We start from the raw sequence: 15,343 nt of genomic DNA, 5'->3' as shown, positions 1-15,343 counted from the left end.
TCCCTGGCTGCAGGCTGACCGCTCCACACCGTCGCAGCGCCTAGCGTCTGGACAGCCTGCCGGAGGCACACACGCCTACACCCACACCGCCCGACCGCACCCCTGCCCAGCATGTCCGCGCTCGAGTGGTACGCCCACAAGTCCCTGGGCGACGGCATCTTCTGGATTCAGGAACGCTTCTACGAGTCCGGCAACCGCGCCAACATCTGGCTGGTGCGCGGTTCCGAGCAAGATGTGGTGATCGATACCGGCCTGGGGCTGCGCAGCCTCCCGGAGTACCTGTACTCCTCCGGCCTCTTGCAGGATCACGGGGCCAAAGAGGACGCGGCGTGCCGGCCACTGCTGGCCGTGGCCACCCACGTGCACTTTGACCACTCCGGAGGCCTTTACCAGTTCGACCGGGTGGCCGTGCATCACGCCGAGGCCGAGGCTCTGGCTCGCGGGGACAACTTTGAGACCGTGACCTGGCTGTCTGACAGCGAGGTGGTGCGGGCGCCCAGCCCCGGCTGGAGGGCCAGGCAGTTCCGAGTGCAAGCGGTGCAGCCCACCCTCATCCTGCAGGATGGTAATGGGCCCTCGCGGGCGCGCGCTCTGTCATTAAGGGAGGGGATTGGGAAAAACTATTCGAGGGATGCATGTTGCAGACGTGCGTGGCTGTAAGCTGGCCTGTTTTGTCACATCGCAGAAACACCACTACTGTTTCTCCCTTCCCTGAATAGACGCCCACTCGATCGGAGCCAAGGCCATCGTAGCCTTCTCTACCAGAGACCAGTTCTGGCACCGTGTGGCAACGCCAAGTACTGGAATTAAAGCCGGGCCCACTCCCTAGTCAGTTTCCTGTGTAAGGTACAGTAGTAACACCACAGTGGCTTCTGACTAGGGATTTCCCATTCTGTTCCCGAACACCACCTGTGTGATTTCCAGATGCTTTTCTAGCGAAAAGATTTCTAAGGAATGACTCTTCACAGAGAGCTCATGACATGCTTGTTTTGAGGCCGGCTGACTTCATCCGCTGTCAGTGGTCATTGCTGGGTATGAGCAATTCCCACCTGTAGGTTTAGAAAGCCACTAGAGAGCAGTGGTTCCAGTCTGCTTGTGCATCCTTATCTTCCAGATAGGTTTCTGTTCTTGATGTAGCCTCATTAGAGAAAAGCTTGATAGCGAACATAAAAAGTAGAGTATGTGAGTCCTACATTATGACAATATATGGTCTGGTTTAAAGCAAGGTTGAAAAAATTAATGAGGTTATTTCCGGTGATGCTGAAGTATGTGGACTAATGTATGGATAGCCTTGGGCCTCTGGCCCTGTAAAAGACAGGATGGGGATCAGAGAGAAACTAATGGAATAAAATACAGTAGACTAGGGCCCCAGCCCTCTCAACCCCAGCAGGCACTTAAATAATTGAACTAATTAGCTACAATAGCAATATTTGTATGTTAATTTCCTTTTTTCTTTTTAGAATATTTTTGTTGATTTCATTGTATCTTTACAACACATTTGCATGAGGTGGCTGACCCCTAATTAAATGGCTTGCCTGGAGTCCACAGAGCAAGATAGTGACAAAAGCTAGGATTTGAACCAAGGCAAAATAGATCAAAGCATGCAGATCATAAATCCTACCCCATAAATATATTATGGTAATTCTGAGTAGGATATGAAACCCTCTTCTCACATTTTCATCTGGAAAGCATTTTAATTACCAATTTTATTTATTAAAATGTTCCTCCAAAAGGAAGAAAAATCCTGTTGCACAATAAGGCTACTTTATGACTGACCAATATGACAAATAATGACATATTTTACAATAATCAGTTTTTCGTACAGATGAGATCTTGATCACTTGAAATACAAAAAAATAGAAAGCCAGATTCTGTACCTCGCACCACACTGAAAAAGTCATTTCATTAAAATTTAAATCTAAAGATTTAAAAAAAGACTGGTTAGGTGGGAGTCATTATCTGACAATTTGAGATGAAAGGAAAGTACATTTACAGTATTTATTGTATTTCTTGATAAAATTGATACTTCTTAGAGGTAGGATTTCCATGCAGTTGATGGGTATTCAGAGTAAATTATTCGTAGCACCGAGACCAAAAAATGTTTACATTAGTATTTAAAATATATTAACTTGTCTGAATGAATAAATTACTTCTGATTTATTTACTTTTGCTCCTGTTCCAGCAATAGGAAATCAATGGTGAAAGAATGATAAGAATTACTGTTTTATAGATGAAGAGTCCAAGCAGGCCTGAATATCATGCCTAAGGTCACATACCCAGTTTGGAAAAGAGCTGGGACTAAAATCCAGGTTTCCTAAATCCCAGTTGATGGTAGTAACATTACAGCATTTTGGAACTGCAGGGGGCCTGTAAGCCTTTGAAAGTGTGAAAAAAAAAAAAGCTTAATATTTACCAAACACTTAAAGCTGAGAATAGTCTGTTAAATCAAAAGGTGTTTTTCATTAGGAGCAGAATGCCTCACCTCTCAAGTAGTATCTAATTTCCTCTTTTCTCAGGAATATTAATTTCCTTTCTCTTCTGAATGGTGTGGCCTGCTAACTTGCTGTTATCATAAACCAGATGCCTAGAAGGAGATATAAAATGTTTATATGAAAAACTCATACACAGTTACACACACACACACGACCAGCACATATCCAAACAGCATAGAGTCGTTGCTTTAGTTAGAACATAAGGAGACTGAAGTCTAGTTTATTACATTTCATTTAGTGAACTGATGATCACCTAAATCTGGGCACCATATAACTAGCCCAAAAGATGACTTGTAAATGAGGGACGAGGAGGGATCATTATCCAGTTTATCATCTTAGATGGAAAAACAACTCCTACTAATAGTGAAATAGTATCTTCCTACAAGAAGATAGATAAAACTGAGGTTAATATAGCACCTTCTTCTTGACTGGGCATACACCTTTTTGTCTGTTTTTTACAATATTCAAATGATACGAAGTGCAGGCATTTTGTCCCCTGTTATATATGTTTAAACAATTTGCCCAGAGTCACCAAAATAATCACAGTTAATGACAGGTGGACTTAAATCATTTGGGGAATTTAAGAACAAAAAACAGATTCCAGAAAGGTAGCAGGTTGAAAAACTCATCTAACTTGACTCTATCCCAAACCTGACTAAGACTACTATAAAGGGACCATGATTTGTCTGTTTAACTATAAATCCATATTGAACTATTTCGGACACTGCGGAGTAAATGTGATGACTGAGTCAGCAGTTTTATCTTTTGGCAGCAATGGGAAATCAAGAGCCAATCCAGTTTGTACTGCAGGAACCTTAAAAGACTATTATTGAGCTCAGGATTCAGTATGGAAAATAGAAGAAATTTGTGTGTGTGTGTGTGTATGTTCCCTACTAGTTTTCAAGAAGGATTTACCCCCCAGGTAGCAAATTGGAAGAATCTTATCTGGGAAATGTATCCAGCCCTGGAGGAAAGATGAAGATGCTGATCTCTAATTAATCTTTTGCTTGATCTCCCTACAGTGAAGCCTTGGTCACTAGTCCCCATGCATGTGCTTCAGGCAGCCTTTTCACCTCCCATTCTTAAACAGGCAACCAAGCATTATGAAAAATCTGAGAAAATCGTCTAACATGAGATCAAATACTAAAACAACTAGCATAAAGCAATTTGAGAGCTGAAGACTATCATTAATAGCATCAGGGGATGACAGAAGCTATTGCATTCAAGACATCCAAAGGACAATAGGATGCTTTAAAAATAAGCAACAAGAGGAAAAAAATAATAGAAAAAAATAAAAATAAGCAACAGAACAGTATATGCACACACACAGACACACACACATACAAGAGCCTTGGAATTTAAAATGGCAGGAGTTGTTTTTTTTTAAAGATTGATTTCAGGCACATGTGCAATAGGGGGAGGGGCAGAGGGTGAAGGAAAGAGAGAAGCAGACATGCGCCTGCCCCATATGGGGGTTGACATGGGGCTCAACGTGGGTCTTGATCCCGTGACCCTTAGAAGATGACCTGAGCCAAAATCAATATCACTTAACTCACTGAGCCACCGGGGCACCCCTATAATGGTAGAAGTTTCTTAGTAGAACTGAAAGATAAAGTTGAAAAACTTAAAGAGCAGATACGCAAAATGAAAACCAGGAGAGAACCAGGTAGAGGACCAGTTTGGAAAATTCATCATTGGAATAAAAGAGACACAGGTAGAATAGAGAAAGTGGAGGAAAAGAAAGTATAATAAAGATAACTCCTGAAAATATCCCATAATTAAGGGATGTAAATTTTTAGATTGAGAGAGCCCACAGAGTTCCCAGCATGAATAAAAACATACCCAATCATAGGCACATTATTGTAAAATTTCAGAATACTGGAATTAAGCTTCCAGAAATTTAAATTAAAAAATCCTGGGTGGCTCAGATGGGTAAGTGTCTGCCTTCAGCTCAGGTCATGATCTCAGGGTCCTGGGATCAGCTCTAGGTAGGGCTCTGTGCACAGCAGGGAGTCTGCTTGTGGATTCTCTCTCCCTCTGTCTCTGCCATCACCCCACCACACTCTCTCTCTCTGTCTCAAATAAGCAAATAAATCTTTTTAAAAAAAGTCATCTGTACAGATCATAACAGCTCTGGAGCTAGAAAAGAAGAACTATGCCTTATTTGAATACAATTTATTTCCAATTTAGAATTCTACATCTATTTCACTAACAGTAAAGTTCTCAAAAAGATTATTTCCCACATGCTGTTACTTAGAAAGTTACTAAGATATAATTTTATCCTATTTACTCCCTTCAAAATAAGGAAATAAAGCAAGAGGAAGACATGGAATACAGGAAACAGGAGATTAAATACCAGAGAAAGTTGAAAGGAAGCATCAGGATGATGGCAAAGATAACACTCCAGCAATGATACTATGCCAGGCATAAACAGCTCCACACTAGAGCAATTAAATCATTATTCTTTGGAGGATGAGAGGATGAGAAATATATACATGTGTAGTCCCAGTAGGAGAAGAGTGAAGAGTAAAGAGAGCTAAAAATTCTTAGATTTCATAGTAGAAGTCAACCACTATCATCTAAAAATTTTTAAACCAAGAAATGGTAATACATGAATGAAATCAGTACAGTATATCTAATTGGTAAATCAAGAAATGAAATATAAAAATTACTTAGAGATGGGTATATCTAGTAGAGGCAGCTACCAGAAGAAAAATTGTTGAAAAGTGGTTGATTCTTGGGAGCAGGATTAGAGATAGAGTCCAAATGGGGCAAATAACTTTTTCTTACATTTTAAGCCCTTTTGGAATATTTTATTTGAAATATGTACATATATTTTTTTTATTAAAAATGGCATATCTCTCCTTTTGTTTAGGTCTTTAATTTCTCTTGACGGTGTTTTTATATTTTTCAGTGTAGAGATAGAACAAAACATCTTTTATTAAATTTTTCTTTGTATTTTATTCTTTTTAATGCTATTGTGAATGAAATGGCTTTTTAAATTCATTTTTTGATGGTTCATTGATAATTTATAGAAATACAATTGATTTTTTTTTAAGATTTTATTTATTTATTTGACAGAGATAGAGGCAGCCAGCAAGAGAGGGAACACAAGCAGGGGGAGTGGGAGAGGAAGAAGCAGACTCCCAGCAGAGGAGCCTGATGTGGGGCTCAGTCGGGATCACACCCTGAGCCGAAGGCAGACGCTTAACGACTGCGCCACCCAGGTGCCTCAATACAATTGATTTTTTTAAAGATTTTATTTATTTACTTATTTGACAGAGAGAGAGAGAGGGCACAAGCAGGGGGAGCAGGAGAGGGAGAAGCAGGGTCCCGGCTGAGCAGGGAGCCCTATGCAGGCTCAATCCCAGGAAGAACCCTGGGATTGTGACCTGAGTTGAAGGCGGACGCTTAACCCACTGAGACACCCAGGCACCCCTACAATTGATTTTTGTATCTGATCTGGTACCCTGTGACATTGCTAAACTTGCTTTTTTAATTCTCTAGCTTTTTTGTACATTTCTTAGGATTTTCTACAAAAAGATCTTGTTATCAGTGAATAAAGACAGATTTACTTCTTTTCTAACTCTGTGTGACATCACTCTCTTTTTCTTGGCTTATTGCACTGGCTAGAATTTTCAGTGTAATGTTTACTAGAATTGGTAAAAGTAAACATCCTTGCCTTGTTCTTATCTTAGGAGGAAAGCATTTAGTGTTTCTATTTCAGTGTTATGTTAGCTGTAGGTTTTTCATAGGTGCCGTTTATCAAGTTGAGGACCTTCCCTTCTCTTTCTAGTTTGATGAAAGTTTTTACCACCAGTAAGGGTTGGATTTTGTCATATGCTTTTTCTGCATCTATTGAGATATTCATATGGCTTTTCTCCTTTATTTTACTAATATAGTATATTACAGTACTTGATTTTCAGAGGTCAAACCAAATTTACATTCTGGGATAAACCCCATTTGGTCATTATTCTATTTATAAATTGCTGTATTTAATTCATCAATATTTTGATAAGGATTTTGGGACTACTTTCATTAGGAATATTGGTTTGTAGTTTTTTTGTTTTTTTGTTTTTTTTTAAGATTTTATTTATTCGACAGAGATAGAGACAGCCAGCGAGAGAGGGAACACAAGCAGGGGAAGGGGGAGAGGAAGAAGCAGGCTCATAGCGGAAGAGCCTGATGTGGGGCTCGATCCCATAATGCCGGGATCATACCCTGAGCCGAAGGCAGAGGCTTAACCGCTGTGCCACCCAGGCGCCCCTGTAGTTTTGTTTTTTTATATTGTCTTTTTCTAAAATTGAATTTGAAAGCTTTCCCTCCTCATCTATAGTCTGAAAGTCTAAATTCTTTCGCTGTCTTGAGCAACTGACAGAATTGACCAATGGAGCCATCTTTGAGCCTGGACTTTTCTTTGTGGGGAGATTTAAATTATTAATCAATTTCTTTGCTTGATATAGGTCTACTTAGATTTTCTGTTTCTTCTTCAATCACTTTAGGTAATTTGTCTCTTCCTAAGAACTTGTCTATTTCAACTAAGTTGTTAAATTTGTTGACTTAAAGTTATTCATAAAATTCCCTTATACTCCTTTTAATTTCTTTAGGGTCTGTAGTGATACCCCTTCTTTCATTCCTGATTTTCGCAGTTTGTGTTTTCTCTAACTTGTTTCTTCATCTAGTCAGTGGTATATCAATTTTGTTGCTCTTTTCAGTGAACCAACTATTGGTTTCTTTGCTTTTTTTCTATTGATATTTGTTTCTTATTTTATTTATTCCTGCTCCGGCCTTCATTATTTATTCCTTAACACTTAGTTTATATTTGATTTGCTCCTTTTTCTAACTTCTTAAGATCAAAACTTTGGTTAGAAACTTTGATTTTAAACAGTTAACCCTTTATAAATAAGCATTTAAAGCAATAAACTTTTTTCTAAGCACTATGTTAGCTGCATCCCATAAATTCTGATATATTTTATTTTTATTTTCATTCAGTTCAATAGATTTTCTAATCTCCTTTGTGATTTCAGCTTTGATCCATAAGTTATATAGAATTGTGATGCTTACTTTGTGTTTATTTGGATATTTCCCATATTTATTTTTGTTATTAATTTCTAATTTAATTATGTTGTAGTCAAAGAACATATTTTTATGATTTTATTCCTTTCATATTTACTGAGACTTGCTTTATTGCCTCACTGTATAGCCTGATAAACATTCCATGTGCAATTAACAAGAATATATGCTGTTTTAAGATAAAGTGTTTCATATATGTCACTTAGGTCAAGTTGGATGATAGTGTTGTTCACATCTACTGTATTCTTACTAATTTTCTATCTACTTGTTTTACAAATATTCAGGGAGGAATATTTAAATCTCTAAGCATAATTGTTAAACTATTCTTTTTTAAAAAATATTTATTAGAGCGAGAGAGCATGAATGAGCATGGGGGGGGCAGGGGGAGAGGGAGAAAGAATCTTAAGTAGAATCCACGCAGAGCATGGCGCCTGTCATGGGGCTCAATCTCATGACCCTGAGATCATGATCTGAGCTGAAATCAAGAGTCCAGTGCTTATCCAACTGTGCCACCCAGGTGCCCCTGAACTGTTTATTCTTATTTCAGTTCTGTCAGTTTTTATTTCATGAATTTTTAGTCTCTATTCTAGGTACAAGCACACTTATAATTTTTTAGTGTGTCCACTTAATGTATATCCTAATAAAATGTACCTCTTTTCTTCACTAATAGTCCTTATTTTGTCTAATATTAATATAGCCACTCTAGTTCTCTTATTAATCTTTATATGGTATAACTTTTTCAGCCTCTTTTTGTCTTTGACCTTATAGTTCCTCTCTTATAGACTGCATATGTATCTTGCTTTTTATTATTATATTATTTATTTTTATTTTTTAAGATGTTATTTGAGAGACAGAGCACACATGCACAACTGGGGGGAGGAGAGGTGGAGGGAGAGAGAGAAGCAGACTCCCCACTGAGCAAGGAGCCTGACACAGGACTCCATCCCAGGATCCTGAGATCATGACCTGAGCCTAATTCAGACACTTAACCAACTGAGCCATCCAGGTGCCCCTGTACCTTGATTTTTAAATCTATTTTGACAATCTCTGCCTTTGATTAGAATGTTTATCCCTTTAACATTTAATGTAATTATTGATATAGTTGAATTTAGGTCTGCCATTTTGTTGTTTTCTATGTCTATTTCTTATTTATTCCTCTTTTCCTCTTTCATTGTCTTTTAGGTTTAACAAGTTCCAATTATTACAGTTTTAATTCTCCTATTAACTTTTTAACTATATGTCTTTAATTTTTTTCTGTGTGTACCTTTGCACTAAAGATAACAATATGGAACTTTTAAATTATGATGATTTACTTATAGTACTGATTAAATCCAGTGAAATAGCAATTTTGCACTCAGACCTCAAAGAGTCGCATTCATGAATTGTGTCATCAGGATACCTGTACTATGGATGTACTGAAAAATAAAAGTTTTGCAGTCAGATAAGTTTGAGAAATGGTACAATCATATCTCCCTTGTGTATATCTACAATGTAGATTAGCATATTAAAAAGTTCTCAGAAGCCTTGTAGAAAAAAAGCTGCTTCATTTTTCTCAAAGGAAAGATTTCTAAAACTATTCGACTACAGAATCTTCCTTTTCTTTTATGTAACACAACAACCTACAGAAATAGTGTTCCACATAACTCACTTCGACAAACACTGGTCAAGCAAACAATAGAAATGAAATATGGGCAACTTATTTTTAAATCATCATTAAGAAATATTGTATTTTTGAAATAAAATTAAAGTAAGTGTCATCCTTACAGACCTTTTTGAAACCACCTAATGTTCTTTTATTCTTTAAGTGATTGAAGTCAAGTACACAACATGTTTATCTATAAACTCTGTTTCCATTTGTAGGGGATGTGATCAACCTTGGTGACAGACAGCTCACTGTTATGCACATGCCTGGTCACTCCAGGGGCAGTATTTGCTTACATGACAAAGACCGAAAGATTCTCTTCAGTGGAGACGTGGTGTATGATGGATCACTGATTGACTGGCTCCCATACAGCAGGATAAGTGACTATGTTGGAACCTGTGAACGCCTGATAGAATTAGTGGACAGAGGTCTGGTAGAGAAGGTGCTTCCTGGGCACTTCAATACCTTTGGTGCTGAAAGGCTTTTTCGATTGGCTTCTAACTATATTTCAAAAGCTGGGATATGTCACAAAGTTTCTACTTTTGCTATGCGATCTCTTGCAAGTTTAGCCTTACGTGTAACAAATTCTAGGACCTCAGCCTAGTATCTATACCAATAACCTATTGTGATTAGTTCTATAAATTAATCCAATTCATTTTGTGCTGTTTAAAATGATAATAGTGAGCATTTCAAGAAGTACTTTATTAGAGGAAAAAAAGATTGAGAATGAGTAAGCCAAAAAAGGAGGTTCTTTAATTTTTTTCTTTCTTCCAAATAAGAAATCGCTTAAATAAGCTTATACTTTGCCAAGCTGCCATCTTGTAATATTTGTCACCCTGTAATATCCAGAAATGACATAGAAATATATGTGAAAGCAAGGAGGCATTTTGCAGTAACAGAAAGAACTGTCCTTTGCCTCACATTTGTCTTATTTTATTTCTTAGATGACATAGAAAAAGAGGCATAAAGTTTTATGTTTATACTCCAAACTTGATATTTTTAGTATATTATTTAAAGATAAAGGTTCTTGAGTTTAAAATACATTAGTACTCAATACAAACATATAAATTAACATTTAAAATGACAGCTGAAACAATCCATTGTTATGGCACAGAATTTTTAAGCTTCGTTTATTTATTCTTAATGTAATTATAGTGTACGTTGTATGTTGTGAAATTTTACTTACAAAGAGTACAATGAATTTTGTTTTATTGCAAAGCTTTAAATATAACTTGCAGAGCGCTTCAGTAAAAAGCTACTAATAGCGTTGTTTGTGATGTGCGTGTAATATTTTCAATCATAAAAGTGAAATTCAAATGTCTGTAGTCTAATTACAAATTGTCAGATTTCTCAAAAGGACACTGTCAGGCAAATTTGAAAATACACACATTGAAAATAATTTTTTATTATATCCTATTTTAATATTAACAGCTATTATAAACAAAATTTTTCTTATTAAATAGCAGCTTCAGTATATGTGTCATATTTTATAGTATCACAACAATTATAGAGATCTACGACATCCTGATAGAAATCATTCTTTTACTTACCATCACATACATATGTATCACAGAAGGCTTTTCAGATTAATTGCAAAATATGCATTAGATATTGACTTAGAGTGAACTGCCTTTTTTATCCTGATTCACAACACCTATTCCTGTTCAGTATTTTTTGTCTTGAATGAAAAGAAGTCTACATTTATAAAGTTATAGGAAAGGTTTGCCTACTATTTAGTAAAACATTTTGGTTTGGTGCTCTTTATAATTTATTAAAAAGCCTTTTGGAATATTTCATAAAGGTTTTTTAAACAGGCTTTTCACTGCCTTTTTTATTATTGACATAACCAAAACCAAACTGAGATAGCTTTGAGAACCAGATTTTTTAGTATTAGGAAGGTTTAGCAACTTTGATTTCTGAAAAATTGTGAAATGTTCCCAACCTCCACTCACCCAGGTTCTTTAGTCTTATATTCATTCAACACATGCACATCCACACATACCACATGCATACACACAGTCACATACATATATACATGCACAGTATTGTGCGAAACACTGTGGAAGCTTAAAAAGTCAAAGAGACTACATCTTAGCTGGAAGTAGAAGGCAAATAAAACACAAATAATAATATATGAAGGTTGAAGCTAATAGAAACTACACAATAGCATCAGAGACATAAGTGGAGGGATGTGGAGTTTGGTTAGGAAAAGATTCCTGAAGGAGGGGTTTTTCAGTCAGATTTGGAAAGACAATTTGTTAGGTGGTCAGAGTAGGGGACAAAAGATCTAATAGGGATGGAAGCACTGCTGTGTAAAGTAGGCTATTCCTTGTGACAATTTAAACGTAATGTTCAGGAATCTTAGATCTTCCAAACACCAAGTATTTTGCATGAGAAAGGTGGGTTTGTGATTGTGTATATAAGAATCATCCTCAATGACAGACAAGCTACACTGCCACATGCCATCAAATGAATCTTCTTATTCAAGGCAGTAGGTCTGTTTCAATTGATAGTACAACATCAAAAATATAGATTTGGTTCAGGGCAACTACAATCACTTAATGAGCCTTAAATATAGCCATTATTTTTATATCAGTAGCACAAAAAAACACAAACAAACCAAAAGTCCTTAACCATTGACCATTTTATCATACTTTAGGACTTTAAAAAAAAATCAGGGTATAGTAGGCACTAAGCTTTATTGAGAAATATTTAAACCTGATGAAGGCTTTCTTTATTTTTAAAAGCATAATTTTTCAAAACATGTTAATTTTATTTTTAAATTTCCAAATTTTTTTTCAGTTTTTCAAGTTGTACAAAAACATAAGACTGTGATATTTTGCTTTTGTTTCAGTGTGAATAAATTGGGGAAAGGATCTATCATTCATTTAGTGCCCATGCTACGCATTTTAAAATATGCATTATTTAGTTTAATCCTGGCCCCAGTGCAGAAATAATTGACCAGCCTCACACAACATAACTTTGAACAAAGCTGGTAATTGAACACAGGTCTGTCTGCGTCCCAAACTGTGTTCTTTCTCTTGTACCTGCACAATAACATAAAATTGGCAAAATGTATTTTTACTTTCCCAGATGCCACATGTGCCAAGAATAAATCAAGTGATGTTAAGCATAATAATAGCATATTTTAAAAGAAGCTTTAAAAAAAATATATTTTCACCCTGACAGTGACCCATGTTATTATTTATGGTTTTTGGAACTAAGAGTATGTAAGTATAATTCAAAATCGCAAAATGTAAGACATTTAGGAATAATCTTTATTTGTATTGTTAATAACTTAATCTTTGGAAATTCATTTTCCTTATTTGGTGTTTCCTTTTAACTAAGAAGTCTAAAACAAACAAAAATCTTGTGTGTTATCCTGATATAGTTGAATAAATGATTATGTGTAGTTCTTATATGACTAGTAAGATGATTGTGACATGCACAAATTGTCTTATAATTTTCAGATAAGTGTAAGTAAATATTTGTGTGACAAATATTAAAGTGGACATTTTATTTCAATCTCTAACTGGTATTTTTTCTAATATTAGCATATTCCCATTTAATTTCTTACAAGGATATTTCTTATGTGAAGTGCAGTTTTTTAAATGTGTAATAAGTAAGATATTAGGGGCGCCTGGGTGGCGCAATCGTTGGGCGTCTGCCTTCGGCTCGGGGCGTGATCCCAGCGTTCTGGGATCGAGCCCCACATCAGGCTCTTCTGCTGGGAGCCTGCTTCTTCCTCTCCCACTCCCCCTGCTTGTGTTCCCTCTTTCGTTGGCTGTTTCTGTCAAATAAAAAAAAATAATAATAAAATAAAATCTTTAAATGTGTAATAAGTAAGATATCAAATCTGTGGGCAAGAATAGGGAATCCAGAAACTGAAAATGCCCATATAAACTTTTAGTAGTTAATAAATATGGCATTTTAAATCAATGGATAAAAGAAGAACTATTCAGTATGTATCCCAATTGTTGATGTGGGGAAAAAGGCCCTTGACAGCATAAAAATAAATTCCAAATGGATTAAAGACGTAAGTTTGAAAAATGGAACCATATGTGTATTAAAAGAAAATTTAAAGCATGTTTAAGACATTAGGATAGGGAAGATCTTTATATAGAAACAAAAAGCAAGATTATCAAAATTTAAAATGTCCTAGAACTCAGATGCCAGAAAATGAAAAGGATAAAAGAAAATATTCACAAATTGCATAACAGCAATTTTTGTTTTAACAACTGTAAAGAATGCCTACAAATCAATAAGAAAAATGTCAACTACTTTAGTAAGAGAAGGAAGACCTTTCCTGTACCCTCAGTTTCTGTGGCTGGCCTGAGGATTAAACTTTAAAAACACAAATTAACAGCAGCAAAGCATACAACTTTTATTTCATGTTAATAATTTTACATGTATGTGGAGGCTTTTATATATAAGAAATGAAAAGCCAAAGAAGTGGATAGTATTGAGAGTTTATATACCATTTTAACAAAGAACAATAAATTCTGGAGACTGATGAGACAGAAAAAGAGGGTCTGGACTAGTGTTGGTAAACTGTGGGAAAATGACTAGGAAATAGATGAGGGAAACTAATGAAGGACAAGGGTTTTTCTAGAAGGTTTGTTGGTACAGATTAAGCTTGGTGTCAACTCCCTGTCTCCAGTGATAAGAATGTTCTCTTCTTCCTGATACCAGCAAGGGCACCTTCTTTATGGGAAACTGTATGCCCTGTTTTAGGTAGAAAGGGAAAGGTCAAAGAACCCTTCCTGTATCTGCTTTTTCTCACCCATCTTCAGGTCAATCAGTATGCCAGAGTGGCCTATTTTGGGATGGTATGTTCTTTTCCCCTATACTACCTATTACAAAAATTGGTAAATCATACGAACAGGTCATTCACGGAAGAGGTAACACAATGGCCAATAAACATACAGAATTATGCTGAACCTCAGCAGTAATTAGGGAAATGTAAATTTAAATAATAAGACAGTTTAACCGGATTGGGAAATTTTAAGAATATGGAGTATTGGCAAGGGTAAGGGTAAGTAGATATTTTCATGCTGTGCTGCTAAAAAAAGTGTAAAACACTTCCAGCCATTTGGGGAGGGGGCAATTTTGGAGTGTGATTTGGCACATTCTGATTTTAGGTTAAGAATTGTAGATTGAGCATATATCTTTACCTCTGCTCCTTTCTGAAACTTAGTAAAATGACAGGAAAATCATTTTTTTACTGACCAAAAATCAAGAACATCAAGAGTAGTAAAGGAGACAAGCACATTAACATTCTGACCCTGAAAATCTGACAGATGAATGAAAACTAATTTGGTAAACCCAAGAAAGCAGAAAACAAGAATAAGGAAAGCCAAGAAGCGATTTTATTACAACACAAGTCNCCCCCCCCCCCAAAAGGCTTAGAAATTGATAGTACCAGGTACCTCTAGGAGTTGTGGTAAAGGTCTTTTTTATTTAAATTCTGTTTGCAATTTAGACCACGAAATCCCTCCCTAACTACACTACTAAGCAATTTCCTCTCCCCCACCTCAGGGAAAACTGGAGGTTATTTTAGATTTACCATGAAGTTAAGTAATCTGTAGCTTTAGGACCTAGCACTTGCATCGGCCCCCTCCATGAGTCTGAGAGGGGCCCAAGAAGTGTGTTCAGATGGTCATTTATTTGTTTTAATTTGCAAAGCTAAATTATTTTTTATTCTTTTTCTCAAAGCCCCCAAATCACATGTTTCAGATCCCACAAATTGTAATTTGCTCCTGACTCTAGGATTATTATGTGGAGAAGGTAAAACAGGATCTCTATTGAGAGGGAAGTGAGCCTTGTTGAACTGGGGTTCTATATTGAAAACAGAGGGATTTACCAAAGGTTTATGTACAGTGAAAATTTGTATACTTAAAGTTCACAGTCCCAGAAAGTCTTCCAACTTGAATGTTGGCAGCTATTTGTAACAATTCTATCCTCCAGGCAAGAGACTGAAAGATACTTTTCTTAGAAATTTGACACCTAAAAGATGTAATGATACTGAATCTGGGGTCCCCAAAGAAAGGGCCCAGTGAAATCACCTTACAATGTAGTGCACCATAGCAGGGCCTCCCTTCCTTGCCTCTCCTACACATGGATCTCTAAAGTGCTT

General features: G+C 36.5%; 2 protein-coding genes across 5 annotated transcripts in view; one reads left to right on the top strand and one right to left on the bottom strand.

Annotated features, from left to right (window-relative positions):
• The window catches only part of POLR3G (RNA polymerase III subunit G), a 100,023-nt gene that overhangs the window by 43,476 nt on the left and 41,204 nt on the right, over positions 1-15,343 (bottom strand). For all 4 annotated transcript variants that reach the window (XM_019806498.2, XM_019806509.2, XM_019806505.2 and 1 more), the window contains one exon: positions 2,483-2,584. The gene's annotated coding sequence lies outside the window, so the exon portion shown is untranslated. The remainder of the gene's footprint in view (positions 1-2,482; positions 2,585-15,343) is intronic.
• MBLAC2 (metallo-beta-lactamase domain containing 2) lies at positions 2-12,732 on the top strand. Its single transcript, XM_002913615.4, has 2 exons — positions 2-565; positions 9,426-12,732. Exons 1-2 carry the CDS (start codon positions 112-114, stop codon positions 9,809-9,811), a joined length of 840 nt encoding a protein of 279 aa, XP_002913661.1. The 5' UTR covers positions 2-111; the 3' UTR covers positions 9,812-12,732.

Source organism: Ailuropoda melanoleuca, chromosome 3 (assembly GCF_002007445.2).
Source record: "Ailuropoda melanoleuca isolate Jingjing chromosome 3, ASM200744v2, whole genome shotgun sequence".
Lineage (NCBI taxonomy): Eukaryota > Metazoa > Chordata > Mammalia > Carnivora > Ursidae > Ailuropoda > Ailuropoda melanoleuca.
Note: the sequence above shows the minus strand (reverse complement) of the source record. Positions and strands in the feature narration are given on the sequence as shown.

Coding starts and splice junctions, on each gene's coding strand:
- MBLAC2 (XM_002913615.4), top strand. CDS start 112: ATGTCCGCGCTCGAGTGGTACGCCCACAAGTCCCTGGGCGACGGCATC. Junction 566..9,425: donor CACCCTCATCCTGCAGGATG/GTAATGGGCCCT, acceptor TTCCATTTGTAG/GGGATGTGATCAACCTTGGT.